Source organism: Anopheles stephensi, chromosome 2, assembly GCF_013141755.1.
Source record: "Anopheles stephensi strain Indian chromosome 2, UCI_ANSTEP_V1.0, whole genome shotgun sequence".
Taxonomy (NCBI): domain Eukaryota; kingdom Metazoa; phylum Arthropoda; class Insecta; order Diptera; family Culicidae; genus Anopheles; species Anopheles stephensi.
The window spans coordinates 47939449-47961620 of record NC_050202.1 but is presented as its reverse complement, the minus strand read 5'-3'; the positions used below and the strand labels follow the sequence as shown (position 1 = coordinate 47961620).

Here is a 22172-nt window from a genome sequence, read left to right as displayed (position 1 = left end):
ACATTACATCTCTCTCCTTCCTACTCTCGTTGCACTTCGCCGGGTAAAGACTTACTAAGGTTGATTTAACATTTTAGGTAGCGTAAAACTACTGCAAAAGGATGGCAAACCGGCAACGGCGGTTAAGGGTGTACCCTACCAGAATCTGGTAATCGGTGTACCGAAGGAACGATGGGCCAACGAAAAGCGGTAAGATCTGTGCTGTAGAAATTCCATAATATTCGTTATGATTACGAATCACACGAAATAGCAATTTGGTTGTTAGTGCTAACTGTGAAAGCATTAAGCGTCTGCTGTCTTAATGCCACTTGTGCACTCGAGTGGATTTTGTAACGCACTTAGTATATGGACGACGTACGCAAGATTAATGTGCTGTTGTTGTTTTTGCGTTCCTACTCATAATAGAATTGGTAAAAATGTATTCGGATTGATTTTGAGTAAGGTTTATCAGTTTTATTATAAATTAATGATTAGAGACAAATATTCTGCATAATGTCGTGTCAAATAATACCAGGATCATGAAATGTTGCTAACATACAGTGCCTCTAAGTCAATGTGGGACACTTGCAAAATACTATATTTGTTATATTTTATTAGGGCTACTTATTCATCTGCGGACAGCCATTTAAGTCAAATTTATTTAAAAAACTACCTTTTCTTATTCGTAGAAAATATTTACAAATTAAATTCATCGTGATAAAAGTTTGACAAGTTTTTGGTTCATCTGGGAACCATAGTTTGTTCACAATTATATACTACACCTGATTTTGGAAACAAAAACGAAAAGGTGCTCCCAATTCTTCTATTTTTACTTCCACATAACACATTAAAAATATTATTACAAAAAACCGTCTTTTGGTGATGGGAATATTTTTTTTTCTACTGGAATGTCTGCTTACTAGCCCTGATCGTCTCGATTATGGTCAGATTAAGAAGATATTACTGAAGATTATGGGCGTTGTGTTCATTTTATCTCAACTTGGTAAAAAATTAATCTAAAAAAGCTTTTAAACATTTTTTTCCTTTTAAATGGACTTACTTCCAGCATTGATTGTAAAAAGTCTCAACAGATCTAGGCCTCTACCACTTCTGGTTTTCCTTTAGTAGATTTTACCCGTAGATGGGTCCGTGCTTGCAAAAAATAGCAATTCTGCAGACTTCTGCTTGCGTTCTATCTAACAAATTAACTTCCCATCCAGTAAGATCATTTCTGTACTGATCTTCTATAGCATCTGAAGCATTGATCGCAGAAAAAAAATCGAAAGACTCTCGAGCGCGGAATAAATCGCTGCTTTACGGAGCTGGAGAAATTTCAAACAATTTTCATAGACGTCTTACACGATCGCTGCTTTACTGAGGAACATTGTAATTTTTTTTGCAAGGATTTTCAAGCACAATTTACACGCAAACCATTGAAAAGATGAGCTGTTGTCATCTCAAAAGGAATAAGAAAATTGTCTAGAAATAAGAAGAACGATTAAAGCGCAGAAAAACGGATACACAGATTTCATGGTGTCCCACTTCGGCCTTGCGGCACTGTTTGTATTAATCTCTCAGCACTAATATGCGGACTGTTTAAACAATTTCAACAGAGTTTCCGTTACTCCAGTTGTCGCTGGAACGCTCATCAAGAAAGGGTTCAAGGTGCAGGTGGAAAGCGGAGCCGGTGTAAATGCCAAGTTCCGTGATGCCGATTACGAAGCGGCAGGAGCGAGTATCGTGGACGGCCGAAAGGCGTTTGAAACTGGTAGGTTTGCTCAAAAAACACAAAAACGATCGAGATCGTTCACAAACTACTAAATTGTTTTTTCTATTTGTAGATATTGTGCTGAAAGTGCGACAACCGATAGACACGGAAATTCCCCAGCTTAGGGATGCCTCAACGCTGATCTCCTTTCTGTATCCCACCCAAAACAAGGAACTGATCGATAAGCTCGCTCAACGAAAGATTAACGCATTCGGTAAGTGGTGTGCCGTTGTGCGATGCATTTTCAAGTAGATTGGTTTGAATAATCGACATACCTCGTCCTCCTTCGCAGCAATGGACGCAATTCCGCGAATTTCGCGCGCCCAAGTGTTCGATGCACTTTCCTCGATGGCCAACATTTCCGGCTATCGGGCGGTGATTGAGGCGGCCAACCACTTCCCACGCTTCTTTACCGGCCAGATAACGGCAGCCGGTAAGGTGCCACCGGCCAAGATTCTGGTTATCGGTGGTGGAGTGGCCGGTTTGGCTGCGATCGGGCAGGCTCGTGGTATGGGTGCGATCGTGCGTGCGTTCGATACGCGCCCGGTGGTGAAGGAACAGGTGGAAAGCATGGGTGCGGAATTCTTGACCATCAACATCAGCGAGGACGGTTCGACGGCCGGTGGGTACAGTAAGGAGATGAGCAAGGAGTTTATCGAGGCAGAAATGGCGCTGTTTGCGAAGCAGTGCAGGGAGGTGGACGTGATCATTACCACGGCGCTCATTCCCGGCAAAAAGGCACCACTGTGAGTAGGCTGTCGGTCTGTGGCTGTGAGTTGGTTCGCGTATTAATCCACCATTGTTCATCACAGACTCATCACGGAGGAAATGGTCAAATCGATGAAGCCGGGCAGTGTGATCGTGGATCTTGCGGCCGAAGCTGGCGGCAACGTGCAGACAACCGTGCCCGGCGAGATCAAGGTTGTGCACGACGTGGTACACGTTGGTCTTACCGATTTCCCGAGCCGGCTGCCCACCCAGAGCTCCACACTGTACGCCAACAACATCTCCAAGTTTCTGCTCTCGATGGGCGAAAAGGATCACTTCCACATCAATCTCGAGGATGAAGTGGTGCGTGGAAGTATCGTGCTGCAGGGAGGCAACCTAATGTGGCCACCGCCAGTAATTCCCGTGTCTGCAAAACCACCGCCGGCGGTAGCGGCCAGCGCCACTGCCGGTGCGGCCATCAAGGTGGAAGCACCACCGGCCGATCCCTTCAACGAAACGCTCCGCAGCAGTCTCATGTACACGGGCGGCCTTGGCACGCTGCTCGGGCTCGGCGCAATCTCGCCGAACGCTGCCTTTACCACCATGATGACTACGTTTGCGATGTCCGGCATTGTGGGCTATCACACGGTGTGGGGTGTAACGCCGGCCCTACACTCTCCGCTCATGTCCGTCACGAACGCCATCTCCGGCATCACGGCCGTCGGTGGGTTGCTGCTGATGGGTGGCGGTGTGATGCCTACGAACACGATCGAAACGCTCGCTGCCGGTGCGGCCCTCATCTCGTTCATCAACATCTTCGGCGGGTTCCTGGTGACGCAGCGCATGTTGGACATGTTCAAGCGCCCGACGGATCCTCCGGAGCACAACTATCTGTACGGCATTCCGGCGGCAGTGTTTCTCGGCGGTTACGGTGTCGGTGCCCTGCAGAGCCTGCCCGAAATTCACCAGATGGCGTACCTTGCGTCGAGCCTTTGCTGTATCGGTGCGCTGGTTGGATTGTCCTCGCAGAAAACCTCCCGGCTGGGTAATTCGCTCGGTATGATGGGTGTTACCGGTGGTATTGCGGCCACCCTGGGACACATGGCACCGAGCGCGGAGGTGTTGATGCAGATGGGCGGCGTAGCCGGACTCGGTGGGCTGATCGGTTCGATCATTGCCAAGCGCATTCAGATTACGGATCTGCCCCAGCTGGTGGCTGCGTTCCACAGTCTGGTCGGTGCAGCGGCCGTTCTGACGTGTGTGGCTACGTACATGCACGACTTCCCTACGCTGGCCACCGATCCGGCGGCGAACGTGCTCAAGACGGCACTGTTCCTTGGTACCTACATCGGAGGAGTCACGTTTAGTGGATCGCTCGTTGCGTACGGTAAGCTGCAGGGCGTCCTGAACTCGGCACCGCTGCTGCTGCCCGGTCGACACTTTATAAACGGCGGGCTTTTGGCGGGTAATTTGGCCGCTATGGGTGCGTTCTACCTGGAGCCCTCGATGGCTGGTGGATTGGGTCTGCTGGGCGCTACTGCTGCCATGTCCACCGCGATGGGAGTTACGCTGACCGCGGCTATCGGTGGTGCAGACATGCCGGTCGTCATTACCGTGCTGAACTCCTACTCGGGCTGGGCCCTGTGTGCGGAAGGGTTCATGCTGAACAACAACCTGATGACGATTGTCGGCGCGCTGATCGGTTCGTCCGGTGCCATTCTTTCCTACATCATGTGCAAAGCGATGAACCGCTCGCTGCCGAACGTTATACTCGGTGGGTACGGTACCACCTCGACCGCCGGTGGTAAGCCGGCCGAAATCGTGGGCACCCATACGGAGGTCAATGTGGATGGGGTGGTGGACATGATCAAGAACTCCAAGAACATCATCATTACGCCCGGGTATGGTTTGTGTGTGGCCAAGGCACAGTACCCGATCGCGGAGATGGTCAACCTGCTGAAGGCTCGCGGCAAGAAGGTGCGGTTCGGTATTCATCCGGTTGCGGGCCGTATGCCGGGTCAGTTGAACGTGCTGCTGGCGGAAGCCGGCGTGCCGTACGATGATGTGCTCGAGATGGAGGAGATCAATGATGACTTTGACGAGACGGACCTGGTGCTGGTGATCGGTGCGAACGATACGGTGAACAGTGCGGCCGAAGACGACCCGAACTCGATCATAGCCGGTATGCCGGTGTTGCGTGTGTGGAAGGCGGATCAGGTAAGAGCAGTTGCTCATTCCTCTTCCAAAAAATCCATTCTAACGCAAATTTGCTCTCTCTCTTTCCCTCATTACAGGTTGTTGTCATGAAACGCTCGCTAGGCGTCGGATACGCGGCCGTAGACAATCCAATCTTCTACAAACCGAACACATCTATGCTGCTCGGCGATGCCAAGAAGACGTGTGATGCGCTTCTGGGCAAGATCAAGGAAGACATTTAGAGTGAAAGGCACGATCAGGGACATTCGGGACATTGATGCGGAACTGGGTACTTTACGCGAACTGGACTCGACTGGTTGCCATGAAGCAGCGCAAGCATTTAATTAAGTGATGTGTATGTAAGAATACAGTGCGAAAAACAAAACGTGGCCATACGTGTTAATATTTTACGGTTTAAAGTAAATTGTGTAAAATAAAATTCTTTTTATGCTGTACATCGAAACACGGGTAATGGTCGATTTTGATGAGGAATAGAAGTGATATTCGAACACGAAGGGAGGTGGTTCAAATCTCCCTTCACGCCAAGCTCGTCGTGCCAAAGACAAGTACAGTACGCCACGTGTTGAAGATGAACAAAGTAAGCGAGGACGAAAAAGCGTATCCATCACCTAGCAACAACGCCTATACCTCGACACTGTTTATTTGGAAGACCCGCTGTGTTCAGTATAATAGCAAAAGCTGATGAACACAGTAGCAGCGCACTCTGGACACATCGATTCTTTAATCCTTTTTTCATTTAACCCCAAACCCCAACGTGTTTTCGTGCATTAAAAATGGAACAGAACATCCGAACCAAGGCAATGTAAGTAATCTGGAACCTGGAGGAGCACAATCATGTACGGCTTACTCTCTTACCTTTCAGCTGGATGCATCCGGGATCGGCAGAAATTGCTTGCGTCGTTGGTAACGTTGCCGTTGCCATAGCAACCGGGAGCCATATTTTGTTCGTGAACCTGAAAACTGCGGCCAAGTCCTACTATCTAGCCGACAGTGTACAAGCCGGAAATGGAGTGGCCTGTCTCGCCGGTCACAAGCTGTTTCCCATACTTGCCTTTGCGGAGCGATGCTCCAATCCACGCATTTTGCTCATCAGTTATCCTGGCAACACGGTGCTGTCCGTACTGGAAGGAGGTAAAGGGCAGAGGTAAAGCAAGCCTTCTTTCGGGAAAAATATCTTCAAGGATCGTTCTTTTGCAGACCAAACGGAATGTGCCTATGCGGCGCTGTGCTTCTCCGAGAGTGAACTGCTAGTCGCCTTAACCGGTGTGCCGGACTACTCGCTGGAAGTTTACGCCTGGCGAAGCAAGGAACTCCTATGCAAAAAGCCATCCTCCATTATCTGTGACTTTCAGCGGTTGATTTGCAGCCCTTCAGCGGTGTTTGCCGTATGTCAGTATGCGCCACGAAAATCGGAGCTGAAGCTTTGGGAAGTGCATGGCAACATTCGAATCAGTCGTCTGATAGAACGCACCGTTTGCTTGGACCTGGAAAAGCATGAGCTACCGCTGTGTGTGACGTTTCTTATCGACGGTAATCTGGCGGTAGTCACCCAACGGGCGAAAGTGTTCACTGTGAGTTGGAACTGTCTGCTACTTTTATCATCAATTTTCAATCTCCTCATTTATGCTCAACTCTTCAGATAGCTGCTTCTACGGGACAGATCAATCAAACCATCAGCAGTCCCGATGGTTTGGTAGACGAACGGGACTATGTTCCCTTCATCTTCTACTGCAAGGGTGGGCTGTTTGTGAGCGCACCGGATGGGCAGGTTAACTTCTACAAGAAGCAAAAAGGTACCTGGAACCAGCTGTGGTCCACACAGTCTGATGCGTCGTACAGTCAGCTGCTTCACTATTCCACCTCGGAAGGTCTTTTGGGCATAACTACGGAAGGATTTATTATGCGCACCGTGATGGATGCGGACGTGCGAAATGTAGAATTCCACGTGGTGAAAGATTTAGACGTGGGCTATACATATTCTTGCACCTACAGTATCAACAGCACACCAAAAACCGTTGGCATTAAGCTGGATGTTGGAGCGGTGAAGTTGCTGAACTTTGAGTCGGGTGCTGTAAGCGATTCGCTAAACGTAGGACCTCTAACATGCATTGCTAACCACCCGGAAAAGCCTCTCCTTGTGGTGGGTTCTGACACAGGAGTTCTTCAGCTAATCTTGATCGATGAGCAACAGGTGAAGCTAGTGAGACGTTTACATCTCTCCCGACACTCGATTGTGGCGGTTGTGTTTGCCATCGCAGATGACCGTTACTTTGCGACACTGGATGCGAAAGGTCAAGTGGCCATATTGGAAATTGCGGAAAATATGGAATTGAATGTCCGACAAGTGTTTGGCGAGATAAACCGGGCAAAGGATTGGTTCTTGTGGTGTAGTAGCGAGGAAGTTTTAATTGTACAATCGGTGAAGGAGTTAACAGATGCAGTTAGCTTCCGTTCAGTTGAGTTTATTGTGAAGCAACACCACGCTGAAGATATCAGCAAAACTCAACTAACGCTTCCTCACGACTACTGTCAAATCGTGCCAAAGCGTACCGAAACCAGATTGGAACTCTATGCCCATCAAGTAAGGACCAATGTAATTGATTTGCTGGAAGTTTCCCGAACAGAAGCAAAGCTCGATGTGGTGCTGCTCAAAACGATCAGGACGCCTCTATCGGTGGCCCATCTTGAGATGGCGGTAGACGAGCGTTTTCTGTACGTATGGGCGATGGATGGCAAAACGGTTTTGTATGAGTGTGCTGCAGATAAGCTGATCTGCACACTAAGCTTCGACAGTCGCTTCAACGGAGGTATCAAACAGATATCCTTGGAGAGAAGTACTGAGTGCGTAATGAGCTTTTAAAGCACAACTCTTGATTTAAGCAGCTTATTTTCGCTATTTTTAGGTTTCTATCCATTTTATGTCACAATGGAATGTTGACCGTGTTGAAGTTACTACAGCCAATCGCCCAAAGTCTCGAGGCCTCCGTCACTCCTGCCAAGTCATTTGTTTGCCACCAGCCACCAGTCGATGATGCGGAGGATACTACACGCGTCCTCGAAGAACTTCAAGCTGATGAAGAACTTCCCTGGATAGAGAGGAAAGAGATCGAGCGACGGAAAGAAAAGGGGAAAATTTACGAACCAGAACACGCAGCCATATTTGCCGAGTTTGCCGAAATTAAACAACAACTCAAAGCGCTTCTTAACCACAATGAGAAAGCACCGCCGGAGGAACAGTTTCCCTTGCAGGTGTTCAATCTGAATGCGGAAGCAACGGAAAAACTTACACAGGAGGTAAAACTGTAGTGTTTTGTGCAGGAGGAGATTAGAAGATCGCTCAGAAAAATACTTTTCTTGCAGGCGAATCGTACCAAAGAAGAGGAAAAGAAGCGTTTAAAACAATTTATAGAATCGCAGAGAGATATCAACGAACGGCTGGTGGAAAACTGTTGGGCACTAATGAGTAGAAAGCCTTGGAAGATAAGGTATGGCAGGGAAATGGTGATCTTGGTGGTTAGAATTGATTCTTTCGCGTCTTCCCAGATCAATGTTTAAGCGAGCATTCGTCGAAAACTATGCCATGTTGCCAGCCAACCCGTACAGGCAACATTTGGAGAAGGTGCGGGTGTATCGCGAGACGGAACTGAACGCCAGTCACGATGCGCTGATGCCGTGGAAACCGACACCAACATATCAGCTGGAATCAATCCTGAACCGTGATCCCGACTATGGAAACATTCTGGACAATCTGGCACGTGCTTCTTTGAAGAAATCGTACGCCCTGTCCGGAACGACTACTCATCAGTTCTTCGAGCCCTATTCGCTCCGGTACGATCAGCTCGAGGTGGTGACATTTGAACAGCTGTACTTTGAGCTTATCTGCGGTGATGTGAGTTTTGAAGCGCGATGTCCCTGTAGTACCTATAGCTGTAATCTTTCGTCCTTCCCTGCAGGTAGAGATTGAAAAGTTGCGAACGCTGTTTAATGAAAAGTTTGAGCAAATTAAAACTCTCAAGCACGAGGAAATGGAGCTAGTGCTGAAGCGAAACCGTAGAGCACGGTATGTCCAGCAGGAGTTGGTATTTCTTGCCAACTTAATGGCGGATCGCAGCACGTTTGAAGTGACGCACATTGAGGATCCAGCGTACGAGGCAGACGAACGTCCTGATACCATCATACATACGGACGATAAAGAAATACCTGTGGCACCGTACATAAGCCCGAGTGTCGAACGGCTTATGGACCTGGAGCGACAGGAGCGTGAGCGAAGGCAGCGCGAACTATTGGCAGATGATTTCAAAGATCGTGCTCTAATCACCATGATGGACGGTGTGCTAGAGCATCGGTGGGAGGACGAGATCAAGAAGAGTCTACCGCTCCCTCAGTGTTTGGTATGGTAATGAAGTTTTCTGTGGATGTAGGGATGGTTTAACATCTCTCTCGTTTGCAGGAAATTGGCAAAGAACCACAACACTACAACGAAACCGATATACGCGAGGTAAAGGAATATGAGGAGCAGAGTAAGCTGTTGTACCAGGAACGACTACGCTATCGTAAGATGCTACAGGACGAGCTGCAGGAGCTAGCAATTAGCCTGGACGAGCAGATTAAAAGGTTCAATACAGCCGTAGCGAAGCTTACGATGCAGAAAATCATTATTGAATCGGCCATACGGCAGGAAGAGATGCGCATTCTACGTGCGACACTCTACAACCATGCCCGCCTTATCTATGAAGCTAACGCCAATGGGCTGCGCACCCAGATTGATCAGATCTCGGAGTACACGGACCAGCTGACGGAGGTGCTGAACGAGTTCCAGGAGAAGGCAGCCGACTATAGAAACACGTACGATACGCTGCGGACGAAGGATCGCTTGCTTGACAAACAGTTCAAGATTAACTTTTCGGACACGGCCCAATCGGCACTGGTCGATCAAGCGTACAAGATATTCAAGTGAGTCTGCACAGACGCTGCTACTATACGATCGCTGTCAAACAACTACAGAATTCTTACCATTTTGTTATCAGACGTCGACCAAAGACTCAGCTGCGCTCGATCGTTACCGTGTCGGTGTTTCAGGACATGGCCAAGCGGATCGTGGCAAAGAAGACGCCTGGGACTCATGGAAACCTGCTGCTGCCCAAGGAATGTCAAGACTATTTGGCGCACTGTGATTCGCTGGATCAAACGTCCAACTGTCCGGCCGGTATGGATAGCAGCCTTTGGCAGACGCTGATCAAAATGCGTCGCATCAAGATCGAGAGTGAGTTTAGGGTGAGTGTTTGAATTTGAAAGAATGTTGGAGACTTGTGTAGCATTGTTGTGCGCATCTTATAGTTGAAAAGTTGCGAGCTTATGCTGTCGGATGCGGAGGCAGCCATTGCTGCGTTCCAGCGAGAGATCACCAGCAAGCGCAACGTGTTGACATCGATTGAGCAACAGCTGGAACAGCTTCAAAATGATCAGGTATGGCAGCAAGTCCCCAAAGAAAATCGCAATTTCGGATTACGATTAATGCTTCCAAAATTGTCTTGCAAATAGTTTGAAACTGCCACAAACAGAACGGTGCAGCTCGTTATGAAGCGGGGATGGATCGAAATTGAACAGTCCGGACGTACGAGCGACTTCGACCGCTGCGTCCTAATACATCGCACCGACGTTGAGGATATCAACGCAATCATCCGGAGGGCCGGCACGAAAAAGCTTAACGCAATGGTAAACGCGGCCCTGTTCCGGCGTAAAATCATCTACCAGGAATGGGAACATCGGGCCCTGAAGCTGCAGTTGCGCGATCTACGCGATCAGCTGGCGACGGTTGAGAAGTGCAAAATTACGAAGGAGGTACAGAGTTGGCTCAAGATGAAGGGCATGAAGCGGACGGAAGACTTTAGCCAGATGGCGCTGGAGAAAAAGATCCGAAATGCCATCCAGAATGAAGAAGAGATATTGCAGGACCTGTAAGCAGCTAGGCCGACCATTAGGTGGGAGGATTATGTCGTTAAAGTTTTCTTTTTTCTATTTATCTAGTAAAACTTCGCTGGAAGACATTGAGCAGCGTATCGCGACCAAGCGCAAGGAAAATAAGGCACTGGATCAGCAAACACGTGCGCTTAACATTGACGTAACGGAGCAGCACCTACAGCGGGATGCGGAGCTGGAACAGACGGAACAGAAAGCGACCCAGGACCGGATGTCGGCTATCGTCGAGCGTGCACGTTTAGTTCGGCTTGTGCAGGCTCAGCACACGCACATACTGGAGCTGGGCACGATGCTTGAGCTGCAGCGTCTCAAGACGTATCCGACGCTGACCGCTTCCACCAGCGTCATGAATCATAATGTTCACCATTTGTTGGGTTGAATTGAAGCACCAGTTCTTTGTGAGGGAGGGGAGGTAATACTTTTCAATTTAAATATACGTGAAGCATAAAGAGACTCAGGAGACTCAAGAAAACCTGAAACCCGGCACGTGTAAAGGGTGTGTAAATTTCAAACCGATTTTCATCAATACACCCACAGCGTCGTGACCGTGAATAGTTAATGAAGTCTTTTCATTTTCTTTTCCAAAAGAGCTGTAAAAAGGTGTCTCTGCGTGTTTGTCGTCGCACACTAATTTATTTATCACGACGCGTCGAGGCCCGGCTGCTTTACGGGTTGAATATTTCAAATCTAATTGTGGTACAGAATTGGGACAAAATCGAAGGGAAGTCGAAAATTGGACCCATCCGGGTGATATTATTTCACCCAAGATTGGGGCGTAAAAGGTATTGGTTGGGTGGAAAGTTCAAACCCCAATAGAGCTGGGGCTCTCGCGTCACGGTTCGCTGCACGCTTTCGACAGGTGGAAAAGCGGGTTCCAACCATTTCCGGTTGGGCCCCACTGACTCGTGACTCATTTCATCCACTCGGGTATGTTGTTTGGCGTTGGGTTGAGAATGAGGTTTCATTCGTTCAGTTTCAATCATTGGCGAGGATCCAACTCTGGCAACCCACCATGACTATCTCCGGCGGACGTTAGTTGGCAGCGTGAACCGTCGTGCGCTTACAAAACATGCACTTGTCTTTATGTTGCTGGGAGCATACGATGATGGCGAATACAAACACACGGCTGGTGGTGGTAATGGTGTAGTCGTACGACCATGTGTCTATTGTTTTGTTACCATAGCAACCATAGAAGCGTGACAGTGACACGCATATACGCCAGCAGCAAACGCGGCAGCGTTGTTCTTGTTTCGCTTGGTTTGTCACACCGCGTTATGTGCCGGGGAGTAAACAATGTAAAAAAGTGCGACAGAAAGAGAGAGAGAGAGAGCGAGAAGCTTTTCCACGACGGATGTTTGGTGTTGTTGGTCGGGTAGGTTGGGGGCCTACCTACCGAGACTGTCCAGAGCACGGTTCTGACCCTTCTCTTCTCAAACCAAACAACCAAGCGGATAGATGCCCTCGAACAGAGCATTCGATTCAGAACACTTGGCCGCGCCGGTAGTCTAGTGGTCTGGGGTCCAGCCAGCATGGATCACTGCGGGTAAAGCAGCAGATGCTACTACCGACAGAGTGTCAGTGTCCGCGTCTCGTTAATTAAAATATCATTCCGCACATTTAATTGAGCACAATCGTGTGGGGGGGAATCGCTCCGGAGCAGAAGTAGTATCAGCTCAGTTCGGCGAATTTTGGTCCATCTTTTCCCAAGATGTGTCATCCGTTGTGCTTGGAGGGTGCGTGGAAAGATACGGAGATTGTGAAGTGAGTGAGCAAGGATGATAAGGCCTCACCGTCGTCAGTATCCGATCGTTAGTCGCGTAGCCAGTTCGTAGTGATTTCTTTGTGTACACTCATCTCTCAAAAGTTCCCCCCCAATTTACGGTGGTCCTCAGCGGTAACTTAAGAAATTGCTTAAAGTGATTGAGTGACCTGTACAGTGTCCAATTGGTATTAATCCAACGCTCTAGATTGCATCCTCGCGTGATCTGTCCGAGTCTTCAGAATTTTGGCAACGACCAAAATGGAGTGTCTCCAGCTTAAAGTGCTATCAGTTGGCAGACTGAATCTCCCCGTACGTGACAAGGTCAACAGTGCTCAGTAACGATCTAGCAAGCGTGGTGAAAATGCATGCTCACCACCTGCGTTCTTTCAAAACATCCGAATATCTCACTGTGAACATGTTTCTGTTTTGCACTACGATAACAACAGACGCAAGATAGGTAAAGTCTGTGGACGGACGGAGTGGTGTACCTTGCATGGAAATGTAAATAAATAAAACCATCCACCGTTGTAGGGTTTTGCCAAGATAATTGCAATCAACCGTGCCGGGGACCTGGCGGTGCGTCGTCGTCCTCCATTGTGATCGTAAATCGTGCTTCATCACACAGTTGCGGGTGGCCTGCATGTGATTAGGGCGATGCATGGCGCTGCTGGGTTGGGCATGTTGATCCAGTTTGAGAATTGGTCGGGAGTATGCGTTCGAAGTTGGATCGGTGGAGGTTGGTGAGCGTTGGGTGACTTATTTTTAGGTGAAGTTATACGAGAAAGTGCTCTAGTGTGATCAACAATTGCATCAATGCCGATGCAAGTGCCGGATTTTTTTTTCCACAGAACTCCAAGAACCAGAAACAGACTTACTTGTTATATAAAGATCAGACGAAATTGATCGATTCTAATCGACAAAAAACAACAGTGCGTCATCTGTAAATAAAACAACCAAACGACAACACCATTAGCCTAACTCAATGTCACGGTGTTGCGTGTTGTACCTGCCCGTGTCGGTCAACCTTGATGTGCCCGAGATACAGGCGGCAGTTTGGCGCTCGAAGAAATGGGAAAGCAGCAAAAATCGATTACTTCTACGCGTATGGCAAATTTCTGCCCTCTATCATGCCATTCCGATCGCAATGACTCACGCGGCCCCCATTCTATGTCTGTGAGGCTTTGGGTCTTGTTCTCGGAGGGTGGAAGAATGGTGATGATACACACCGTCTTACTATCTTCCCGCCACGCATTCCTTTCCCACGGCTAATAGTGCTGGTATTTGCCCATTACATAAAACCATTTTCCTCGCGACTCTAATGCCTCGATGCATGTCAAGAGAAAATTAATTGAAACACCGTTTTTCTGCAGCGAAGTTGCGGTTTGTCTTCGTTCGATTCGTCCTGTCAGTGTTCGTCGTGAGTTCATCCCAGTAGCAGAATGGGCAATCCAAGTGAGCATTGCTAAGAACGAACGCGACAGAGAAATCGATTCCCACGGCTTTTGACAGGACAGTAAACAAACCTAAATCGTGTCTCTCTATTTGATAGTTCCCTGTGGCAAATTCCGGTGGTAATGCGTTAAGTTTTCTGTGATACAAAGTGCAAATCAATCGCCTCCTGGTGGTGCACGTCACGATGGCGGCCAGGACAGTCTCCTCGACCGGGGCGGACGTCGACTGTGTCGAGGTGAAAGTGAAGAAGAAAGGTTTACGAAAAATCAGTGCCGCTCCCTGGCTGAAGAACCGGCGGCTGATGGGCGTTAAATCGACCAAAACGGATAAGGCTGTTCCGTGTTGTGGCGTAAGTGTGGCCGGAGAAAGTGACACCATCGTGGAAGGGCGTCAGTTCGAGGATAAATCGGTGCAGTGTGATGATTTGCTGCCAGCGGACCATGGGTATCATCGGTACGGGGTGCACGGCAACAGGTAAGGGTGCGCTGGATTTGGAATTGGTTAAGGGCACTGCAAAAAAATGTTCAGAATGCAGAATCGAATGTATGAAAATCAATTCAGACAAAATGTCTCCCGAGGTTGTTGAGCCGCAACAATATAAAAATTAAATTTGTATAATAATTAAGCAATATCGAGCGAACATTTTTGACAATTTCGGTATTATTAAATTATTTTAAATTATATCTAATCATAAAAAGACCTCTCTTAATACAAGTTTAAATAATTGATCAACGAATTAACAATTTTTTTTTAAATATGTTTGATAATTATGTTACTAAAACGCTGAATGAACAACAAGTTCCCATTCCCGAATATAATTGTTTCGCAACTGTAATGTTACGTAATCATTTTTTTTATATGAAATGTTACTTAAATTTTTCTTCTAATTTTTTGGTCCCAAACCCTCAAGAGGTGTTAGCCAGCCTGGCTAAGCCTAAGAAATCTGGTCTTGATATGATTCAATTTTTGGCCAGTTCTTCTGACTAAGGACGATGTGCAAGTGATGTCCAGATGAGATTACGGATGAGTAATTACTGACCAGTTTTTGAAAAATATTTTATTTGGTCTGGATTTAAATAAATTAATTTATCATCTAACTTCAAATCTGTGACTCTATGCAGTTGTGTAGACCGGTTCTACAACCACTTGGTAATTTTGACCTGGTTTTAGAACTAAACGCTAACTCGAAGTTTGAATTATGTTTTTTTCCAATCTGGGCATAGCACACATATTTTTCAGGCAAGGTCGTTCGGTAGCATTTGCATGACATGATCAGCCAGCCGGAGCCTAGCGAATCTTTATCTCTGCACAATAATGTGACCATCGTACACCTCATAGAGCTCTAGTGCTTGTGATATCCTCCTTTATCTATATCTTCTAAGCCTAAAATCCTTATGAGCACTCCAGTTTTGGACGGTTTCGTTGGTTTCGGCCAGAGTCCATGTATCACAAGCATCTAACAGGTATCGTGATTGGAAAAATTTGCTCAGGTTGTAAGCATTACCGGTTGTCAGATAGTAGAAAGTAAGTTGTTGGCCATACTGACATTGAACTCAAGAAAGAAGAAGTTTCAAAGTACTTTGAAAGTACGATAACCTCACCTCATCAATCCAGAACATCACTGTTCTCTTGAGTCTTAAACCAATAACAATTTTTTCTCCATCGCTGTTAGTCCGGGACCGTGGCGGTCCGGTGGCCGAGGAGACAGCGGTGCCGGTCTTCATATGACAGGGCCGGCGTTCAAATCCCATCCAGACCGCCTCCCTGTACGTAAAGCTGATTACTTTTCTTTGGGTAAAATTAAGTCACAGGAAGCCTGAAATGGCAGGCCGAGACCTCTCGAGGTTGTAATGGCGAGGAAGAAGAAGTCAAGCATCTAGAGAACTATTTAAATTGTGTGTCATGAGTTCTTAATTTGTTATAAATATTTAGTAAAGATGAAAACACCATATAAACGTTCTTGGTTGGTCAGATTCTTCTACCACAGCATTGGAGATGGTTTTACAACCACCTCTATTGATCTATAGTACAATTAACTGGTTCCGGCTCATCAACTTGTAGTTATGTACGATGTCGCCATCGATTGTTTCTTCACTGTAAATCTGTTGGCTATTTTCTATCTGAGCTCAATGGTTCCAAGGTTCTAAGAATAATGAACTTAGTATAGTTTATTTATAGTACTCACAAGATTTGTTCAGATTCAGGTCTCTTAGTTTAAAAGAACACAGCGACGGACAGTCGAATAAAACAACTTTAATATCCGATGTTCACACTACTCTACGAGACATAAAAAAGTTAATCTTTTTTTATACAATTGTATATTATTTTCGAATATGTGAATGCATTGATCTTGAATGAAAAGCTCCTTATATATTTTACTGTCTCTCTCTCTCTATCTTTTCTTGACCTTACGACCTCTTATAAGTCATGCCTGCTATTTCTGGCTTTCTAGACTTAATAATACCGCATAGTTGGATAGTCAGTCCTCACTAGAGGGGGAACGGTCCGGATGGGATTTGAACCCCGGTCCACCCGTATGAACCCCGTTGCCGCTATTATAACCACCATCGGGTTGCCCCATATTTTACTGTCTTATGTGTTTTGTTATATTCTATTGTACTCTATTGTACGTCACTGAATGTTATGTAGGCAATATTTGGTGGATTATTTCAACAGTTAGGGACATATTCTAAAGTGCTTCTATATACACAAAAATCCTTATCATTAAAAGGTTTTAAATTTGAAGAACTTTTTCTTGAGGTTCTCATATCTTGCTGTCCCTGCTTAGCGATGTTGTGTTTAGTCACTTGCTAGGTAGCTAGTTAAACCTGAGGCAACAGACTAAAAACATTAAAAAAACACTCGCACTCAAACTTTTCTAAAAGATACTGCTTGATGCCAGCAATTGCCATTGAACTTGTCCCTTGACGTCGGGGGTTCGTTTTATCGCAACACTACTGCTCGATTGCACTACCACTGGTGAAGAAGTGAACCGGAAAAATGCTGGCGGTAAATACGAACCTACATGCGGCACCCTTTGTTTACAGGGTTAAAAATGGCCTACCGAAGAGTTGCAACAGAAAATGTATCGGCAGTTCTGCATTGCTGTTCGACAGTGAAGCGACAGGTTAAGCAAGGTACTTGGCCATCCGTGTCGGAAGGTTGATCGCGCGTGTCGTTAGAATAGAATCGTGGAAGGTGGATTTTACAGTTCAAAATGTGAATGGTTTTAAAAGTCGAAAACAATTTAAAGTGCATCGTTGCATGGTTTGTTTTGGTGTATGGACAGCTGAAAGTGTTGTGGCTAACGTGTGTAACGTAACAGTTGAATTTGTGGAGTGGTTCTTGCGCTATTTCCAATATTATTTAAGACCTACTTCTGAGGGACTTTTTTTTTTGCAACGGTCGTTAATCGTTTGTTGCAAAGAAGCACACATGTTCGTTTATCAATTGACGCCATTTAATACAGTTGGTCACAATAACTACCAACCGCGGAAATCCCCTCACTCAATTAATTGGACTTTATGCTGATGGGCAAGTCGCCTTGCCAGCTACGCGCATTACGTACGAGTTAAAAATAGTGGATCATTCATGGCCCATTTTATCATTTATCGTTGCATAGTGGGCTAAGTGCTTGGAAGCAAAGGAATTGAGCAGTTTAACATACGGATGAATCATATTTATGATATATGTTTGTCTGTTGCTGTGGTTCACGCATGACAACGTTTTTAGTGGCTTATGTCATGACTGGCGGTTTGATAAGAAGCGCAATTGTCCTCGGTGAGGAGTGTGAATTGTAACGGCTGTGTCTTACCACCTTGTCGGTTGATGAACCTACAAAAGTTAGTAGTGTATTTGGTTATGAAATGAAATTCCTTATTTTATACAAAATTGGAATGAATACATGCCATATTAAAAATACTAAAAATCAAAATATGAAAAAATGGTATCTTTCCTGTTAAAATTGTATGGCAGGGAGCCAAAACCGTTTACTTAATTACTTCAAAAATAAAATTATGTTGGTTAAGGTTAAGGTAAAAAAGGTTGTCTTAAGCTAATTGTATTTTTGGACGATTTTTAAACCCATTATTATAGAGGAGAAAAATATTTTCCGCAGGTGTGTTATATGGTAGGGGCGGTCCGGTGGCCGAGGCGATACACACGGCAGGACCGAGGTTCAAATCACATCCAGACCGCCTCCCTGTACGTGGGGCTGACTACTTTACTACAGGTAGCATTAAGTCACAGAAAACCAGAAATGGCAGGCCAAGACCCCACAAGGTTGTATTGCAGTGCCAAGGAAGGAGAAGAAGTGTTATATGGTACAATTTTGCAGGTGCCAAAAAAAATTTCAAAGTGTGTGTAAAATTATACTCCTTTCTTCAAAATGTGTGTTTTGTGATTTACTACAATTTATTACAACATCAGTTTCAGCAAACTCTTCTAGTTTTTATTTTATTCTAAAAAAACAGGTGTTCGTATAATTGTGTTGAGGACTGTATAATAATTGCTTTAACAATCTTTAAAAAATACAAGCAGCTTAAGACATCCTCTATTAGGTTAGAGTGGCTGTGTAAAATACTTTTTCTATAAAGTACTGTGTAAATACTTTTGTGTATAAACTTTTTCTTCAAAAAGTGTGTTTATTTTTTTATGCAACTTAATAGAACATCAATTTCACTTATCTCTTCCAGTTGCTTTTTTATGCCTGGAAAAACAAATGTGCGTATAGTGTTGTTGAGGACTGTATTAAATCCACAAATAATTAATGGCCGTTTCCAGCAAATTATTTTCACTTTTGGAATTTAGATTAAACAAATTATTTGATTAATTGAATTAGTTTTCTTGGCTCATTCGCATCTACTTGGTTTGATATCATTTCCCAGTGATGAATGTCGCCTTATTTGAGTAGTTCGTAATAAATATCACACCGATCTGATCCCACTCGATGCTCAGCAAATCCTGTGAGCTATAGATGTATGACTGAAGATTTGAAGATGCTTTAAGACCGGGGAATTGGTATGATTGTTTATGCTTTGGATTACTGATAATTACCCCCTTGTTATCTTCTATGACGGAACCGTGAAGGAATTTCTTTCCGATTGTGTCACTGGAGTAACATTTCAACTCAATTCAATTTAATATGAATGTTTGAATAGAATGGAACGCATGCTCTTTCTTCTTCTTTGGCACTACAACCTCCAAAGGTATTGGCCAGCCATTTCTGGCTTTCTGTGACTTGATTTTGACCGTCCTGTGTACCTCCTGTGGATGGGATTTGAACCTCGGTCCTGCCGTGTGAATACTGGCACCGCTTTCGCCTCGGCCATCGGACCTTCCTGATAGAACGTATTGATTCATATGAAGGGGGGGGGGGGGGGGGATGTACAACATAGGGTTGTACATACGGTTGGATGAATAGGGTCTGGCCATGAGATCGTCTTGTCTCAAGACTTTACAGCCCCGGTACCTGACTTTGAGTTAGGAAAAGAGGAAATTGGTGACCTGGGCTCAAGATCTTTCGAACAGCGACATGCTTCAGTGCTTTTAGAGAATGGCAACCACACAACACTCGAAAACTCTAAACTTGGTTTCACAAGAATACAACGCAGTGGGTGTGAAAAGTCAGACAAATAAGGCTGGCGTCTTTTAGGTCGTACACTGAAATTGTCCGATTTCATTCGTCAAATCTCATATAAAGTTTGTATGACTAGTCGTATACGACTGAGCAGTGACTCCAGCCTAGGGGACTCAAAATACTCGCTTGCGGCAATCTAGATAGACAGGAGAAAGCTTCAGAGAAGGAATCCCCGTACATGACGCGCTGGTAGAACGTCTACACGTCGGTTTCTGAAGCTTCGCAATGAGGGTTCGATAAGAGACACGATCAAATGTGGCCTTAAAAATTGGCGTAAACTACATCGACTTGCAAACCAGCATCTAGATGGGGTAGTTTAACATGACATATGGACATGAATCCGTGTTGGTTTAGGCAAATATGGTTATCAAGATATTCCATTGTTAGTTTGATATGATCTCTTCATTTAACATAATGTAATAGAAGCTTTCTAATCTGGTTGGTTTACCAAAGTTTCTCGGTAAGAGGCGATGTCTTAAATAGAGTTTAGATTGACGAGAGAACCTCACATAGATTCTCTTCATTTTTATGGCTCTACAAAACCAAACCTTTCTGAGATTTAAACGTTGGATTGATCGGGCTACAGCATTCTGAATTCCTGGAATTTAGCCAAACAAGATAACTTTTGGATGTTTGTAAAATTATTATAATCTCTCCTTCTTCTTTTTCTTCTTCTTTGTGATTCTCCTCTTCTGCCAGCGTTGACCGATGTACTAGCTGTTGTCATCCTATTAATCCTATCTACCAAACAAACGTAATCGTTAACCAAATACCGTTCATGGACGACGAGCCGGACGACGTGTCGTTGCCGACGTTTCGCCGCAATCACCACCCGATACGCCATCGCCGTAACTCACGCGCAGAAAGTGCTCCACATCCACCACAACCGCTGTTCAGGAAGAATAACCTCTTCGCAGCAGCATCCCTACAAAATGAAGTCCACCGAGATACCTCACAACGTCACAGCTCCGTCGTATTGCGTGATGACGATCAACAAGACTGTAATGGGTCGCTGTCCCAGTCAGAGATTTCGATACCAAACTCGATAGACTACGATCTAGAGACTGTGGCACCTTCAAAACCTAGAGTTCCTCTGCGACGAAGAACCGGTGCGTACGGCAATGTGACACTAAACGTACAAATTGCCAACGGAATCAACACGGCCATCTTGGAGGCGGACGAAAGGGAACTTCCTACAGCTGTACCGAGACGAAGGTATGGTACGGTTGCTCCGGATAGAGCCACGATTCGTGAGTCCTGTCGAGAACCGTCGCAGTCCTCCTGTCTGGTGCTGGGCATCAACAGTGATGCTCGCAATCCCCTCAACTACAAAATGTACACTCCGTTCTACAACAAACGTCAAACGATGCCACCGGAACACTTCAAGGTAAGTTTGCACAATGGAGGTCGCATGTGCACATGATCATCTTACTGCCGCACGCCAAGCTGCACGATGACAAGGACTTTGCCAGTACGTTCGCCTCATTATCGTCATTTTGGTTTGGCTTTCTGCTTCTCGTCCATACAGAACTGGCCATCCGAGTCGCGGTTCGGTGACGACAACGATCGCAGCTATCGGACGCTCAGCTACTACTCCGACGTAGCGAATCAGCTGGAGCAGTACGAACGGCGCAGTTTCGATGCCGGAAGCTCCTGCATGCTCAACGCCATCGACTCCAACTCCATCATGTACCGTAGCAGCATGGACAACTTGCCGAACGGTGATCAAACGCCGCAAGATCGCCGCAAGCAGTCGCGAATGGAAAATGATCCGAGTGTCGGGAAAACCGGCCCGACTGTGGTGCTCTCCAGCCGCAGCAGAGCCGATTCGCGCGCTAAAAATAAGTCAAGCGATCAAATTCCACCGGCACAGCCGCAGTCGAATTTATTAGCCCCTCCGACGAGCGCGTTCGGGCGTTGGAGCGGAAGCATACAGAATCTGTTCAGCATTGGCAATCGAGCGTCGAGCGGTACCGGTCGGTGGAGTAAAAGTGAAAACTGCCTCAACGAGGTCGGCCAACAGACGGGGAAACGTATCGCCGGACCTGCCAAACCGAGCAACGAGCATCGAGTTTGGTCGGATAGGCTATTTGGGCGTACGACAGTAGCGGCAGGACGTGGTGGAAGAAAAGGACGTGCCCGAAGGACCAACACCTTGCTGACTAGTGGTGGTGGGAGCTTCTTCACGTACAAGTACGACGACGAGGAGGAAAGCGCCTGGCAGAAGTACTTCAGTCTGGGCATGTTGCGGAAAATTCGTCCCAAGCAGGGAAAGCCCACTAGAGGCAAAGATGGCAGGTGAGTACTATTTGGATTGTGTTGATTTTATCTCTGTGATAGTTGATAATAGCAACGACGTTATTAGTCGACCGTTTACAATTCACGATCGAAACGTTTAACGGCGAAGCCAAAATACTAGCTTCAATCTGTGGCGCCATCTGTTGCAGTCTAGCGGCACTATAAAATTTTGAAATTATTCTCTACGTGTGATTGGTTGTTTTTTAATGTGCTATAATGTACTTTTTTATAAAAATGAGTGAGTAATGACAATGTCACGTGCAATAAAAATATGGCCTAAGTTGAACTCGTTCACTTAAAATGAATTAAAAATTCAAATTTTACAATCTGTTTTTTTCCAAACGAGGCTCATCCTAATGTGATCTCTAATT

At 46.0% G+C, this 22172-nt stretch overlaps 3 protein-coding genes across 8 annotated transcripts in view; all 3 read left to right on the top strand.

Moving 5' to 3' along the window:
- The window catches only part of LOC118504757 (NAD(P) transhydrogenase, mitochondrial-like), a 12797-nt gene extending 7689 nt beyond the window's left edge, over window positions 1-5108 (top strand). For 3 of the 4 annotated variants that reach the window (XM_036039681.1, XM_036039682.1, XM_036039680.1), the window contains 6 exons: window positions 78-189; window positions 1593-1747; window positions 1821-1961; window positions 2040-2493; window positions 2560-4672; window positions 4750-5108. In XM_036039681.1, coding sequence (XP_035895574.1) covers window positions 78-189; window positions 1593-1747; window positions 1821-1961; window positions 2040-2493; window positions 2560-4672; window positions 4750-4893 — 3119 coding nt within the window. In that variant the 3' untranslated portion in view covers window positions 4894-5108. The remainder of the gene's footprint in view (window positions 1-77; window positions 190-1592; window positions 1748-1820; window positions 1962-2039; window positions 2494-2559; window positions 4673-4749) is intronic. The other variant, XM_036039683.1, reaches the window with a different exon arrangement.
- Window positions 5109-14046, top strand: LOC118504756 (cilia- and flagella-associated protein 43). Of its 2 annotated transcripts, XM_036039679.1 has the most exons (14): window positions 5109-5474; window positions 5535-5803; window positions 5870-6243; window positions 6312-7513; window positions 7576-7966; window positions 8033-8157; window positions 8216-8561; window positions 8626-9063; window positions 9123-9625; window positions 9700-9946; window positions 10010-10138; window positions 10214-10629; window positions 10700-11063; window positions 13963-14046. In XM_036039679.1, the coding sequence occupies exons 1-13, from the start codon at window positions 5446-5448 to the stop codon at window positions 11028-11030; spliced, it is 4800 nt and encodes a 1599-aa protein (XP_035895572.1). In that variant the 5' UTR covers window positions 5109-5445; the 3' UTR covers window positions 11031-11063; window positions 13963-14046. The 2 variants fall into 2 exon arrangements, with proteins under 2 accessions (XP_035895572.1, XP_035895571.1); XM_036039678.1 differs by lacking the exon at window positions 13963-14046 and having other exon boundaries at window positions 10700-11130.
- Window positions 13907-22172, top strand: part of LOC118504755 (protein unc-13 homolog 4B) — a 24989-nt gene continuing 16723 nt past the window's right edge. For both annotated transcript variants that reach the window (XM_036039674.1, XM_036039676.1), the window contains exons 1-3: window positions 13907-14339; window positions 20203-20890; window positions 21032-21801. In XM_036039674.1, the coding sequence (XP_035895567.1) occupies window positions 14050-14339; window positions 20203-20890; window positions 21032-21801 (1748 nt within the window). In that variant the 5' untranslated portion in view covers window positions 13907-14049. The remainder of the gene's footprint in view (window positions 14340-20202; window positions 20891-21031; window positions 21802-22172) is intronic.

Bases quoted from the DNA above. Each gene is read 5' to 3' on its own strand.
- LOC118504756 (XM_036039679.1), top strand. From the start codon at position 5,446: ATGGAACAGAACATCCGAACCAAGGCAAT. The intron at 8,158-8,215 runs GTATGGCAGGGA...GCGTCTTCCCAG, and splicing joins AGAAAGCCTTGGAAGATAAG to ATCAATGTTTAAGCGAGCAT. The intron at 8,562-8,625 runs GTGAGTTTTGAA...CCTTCCCTGCAG, and splicing joins TTGAGCTTATCTGCGGTGAT to GTAGAGATTGAAAAGTTGCG.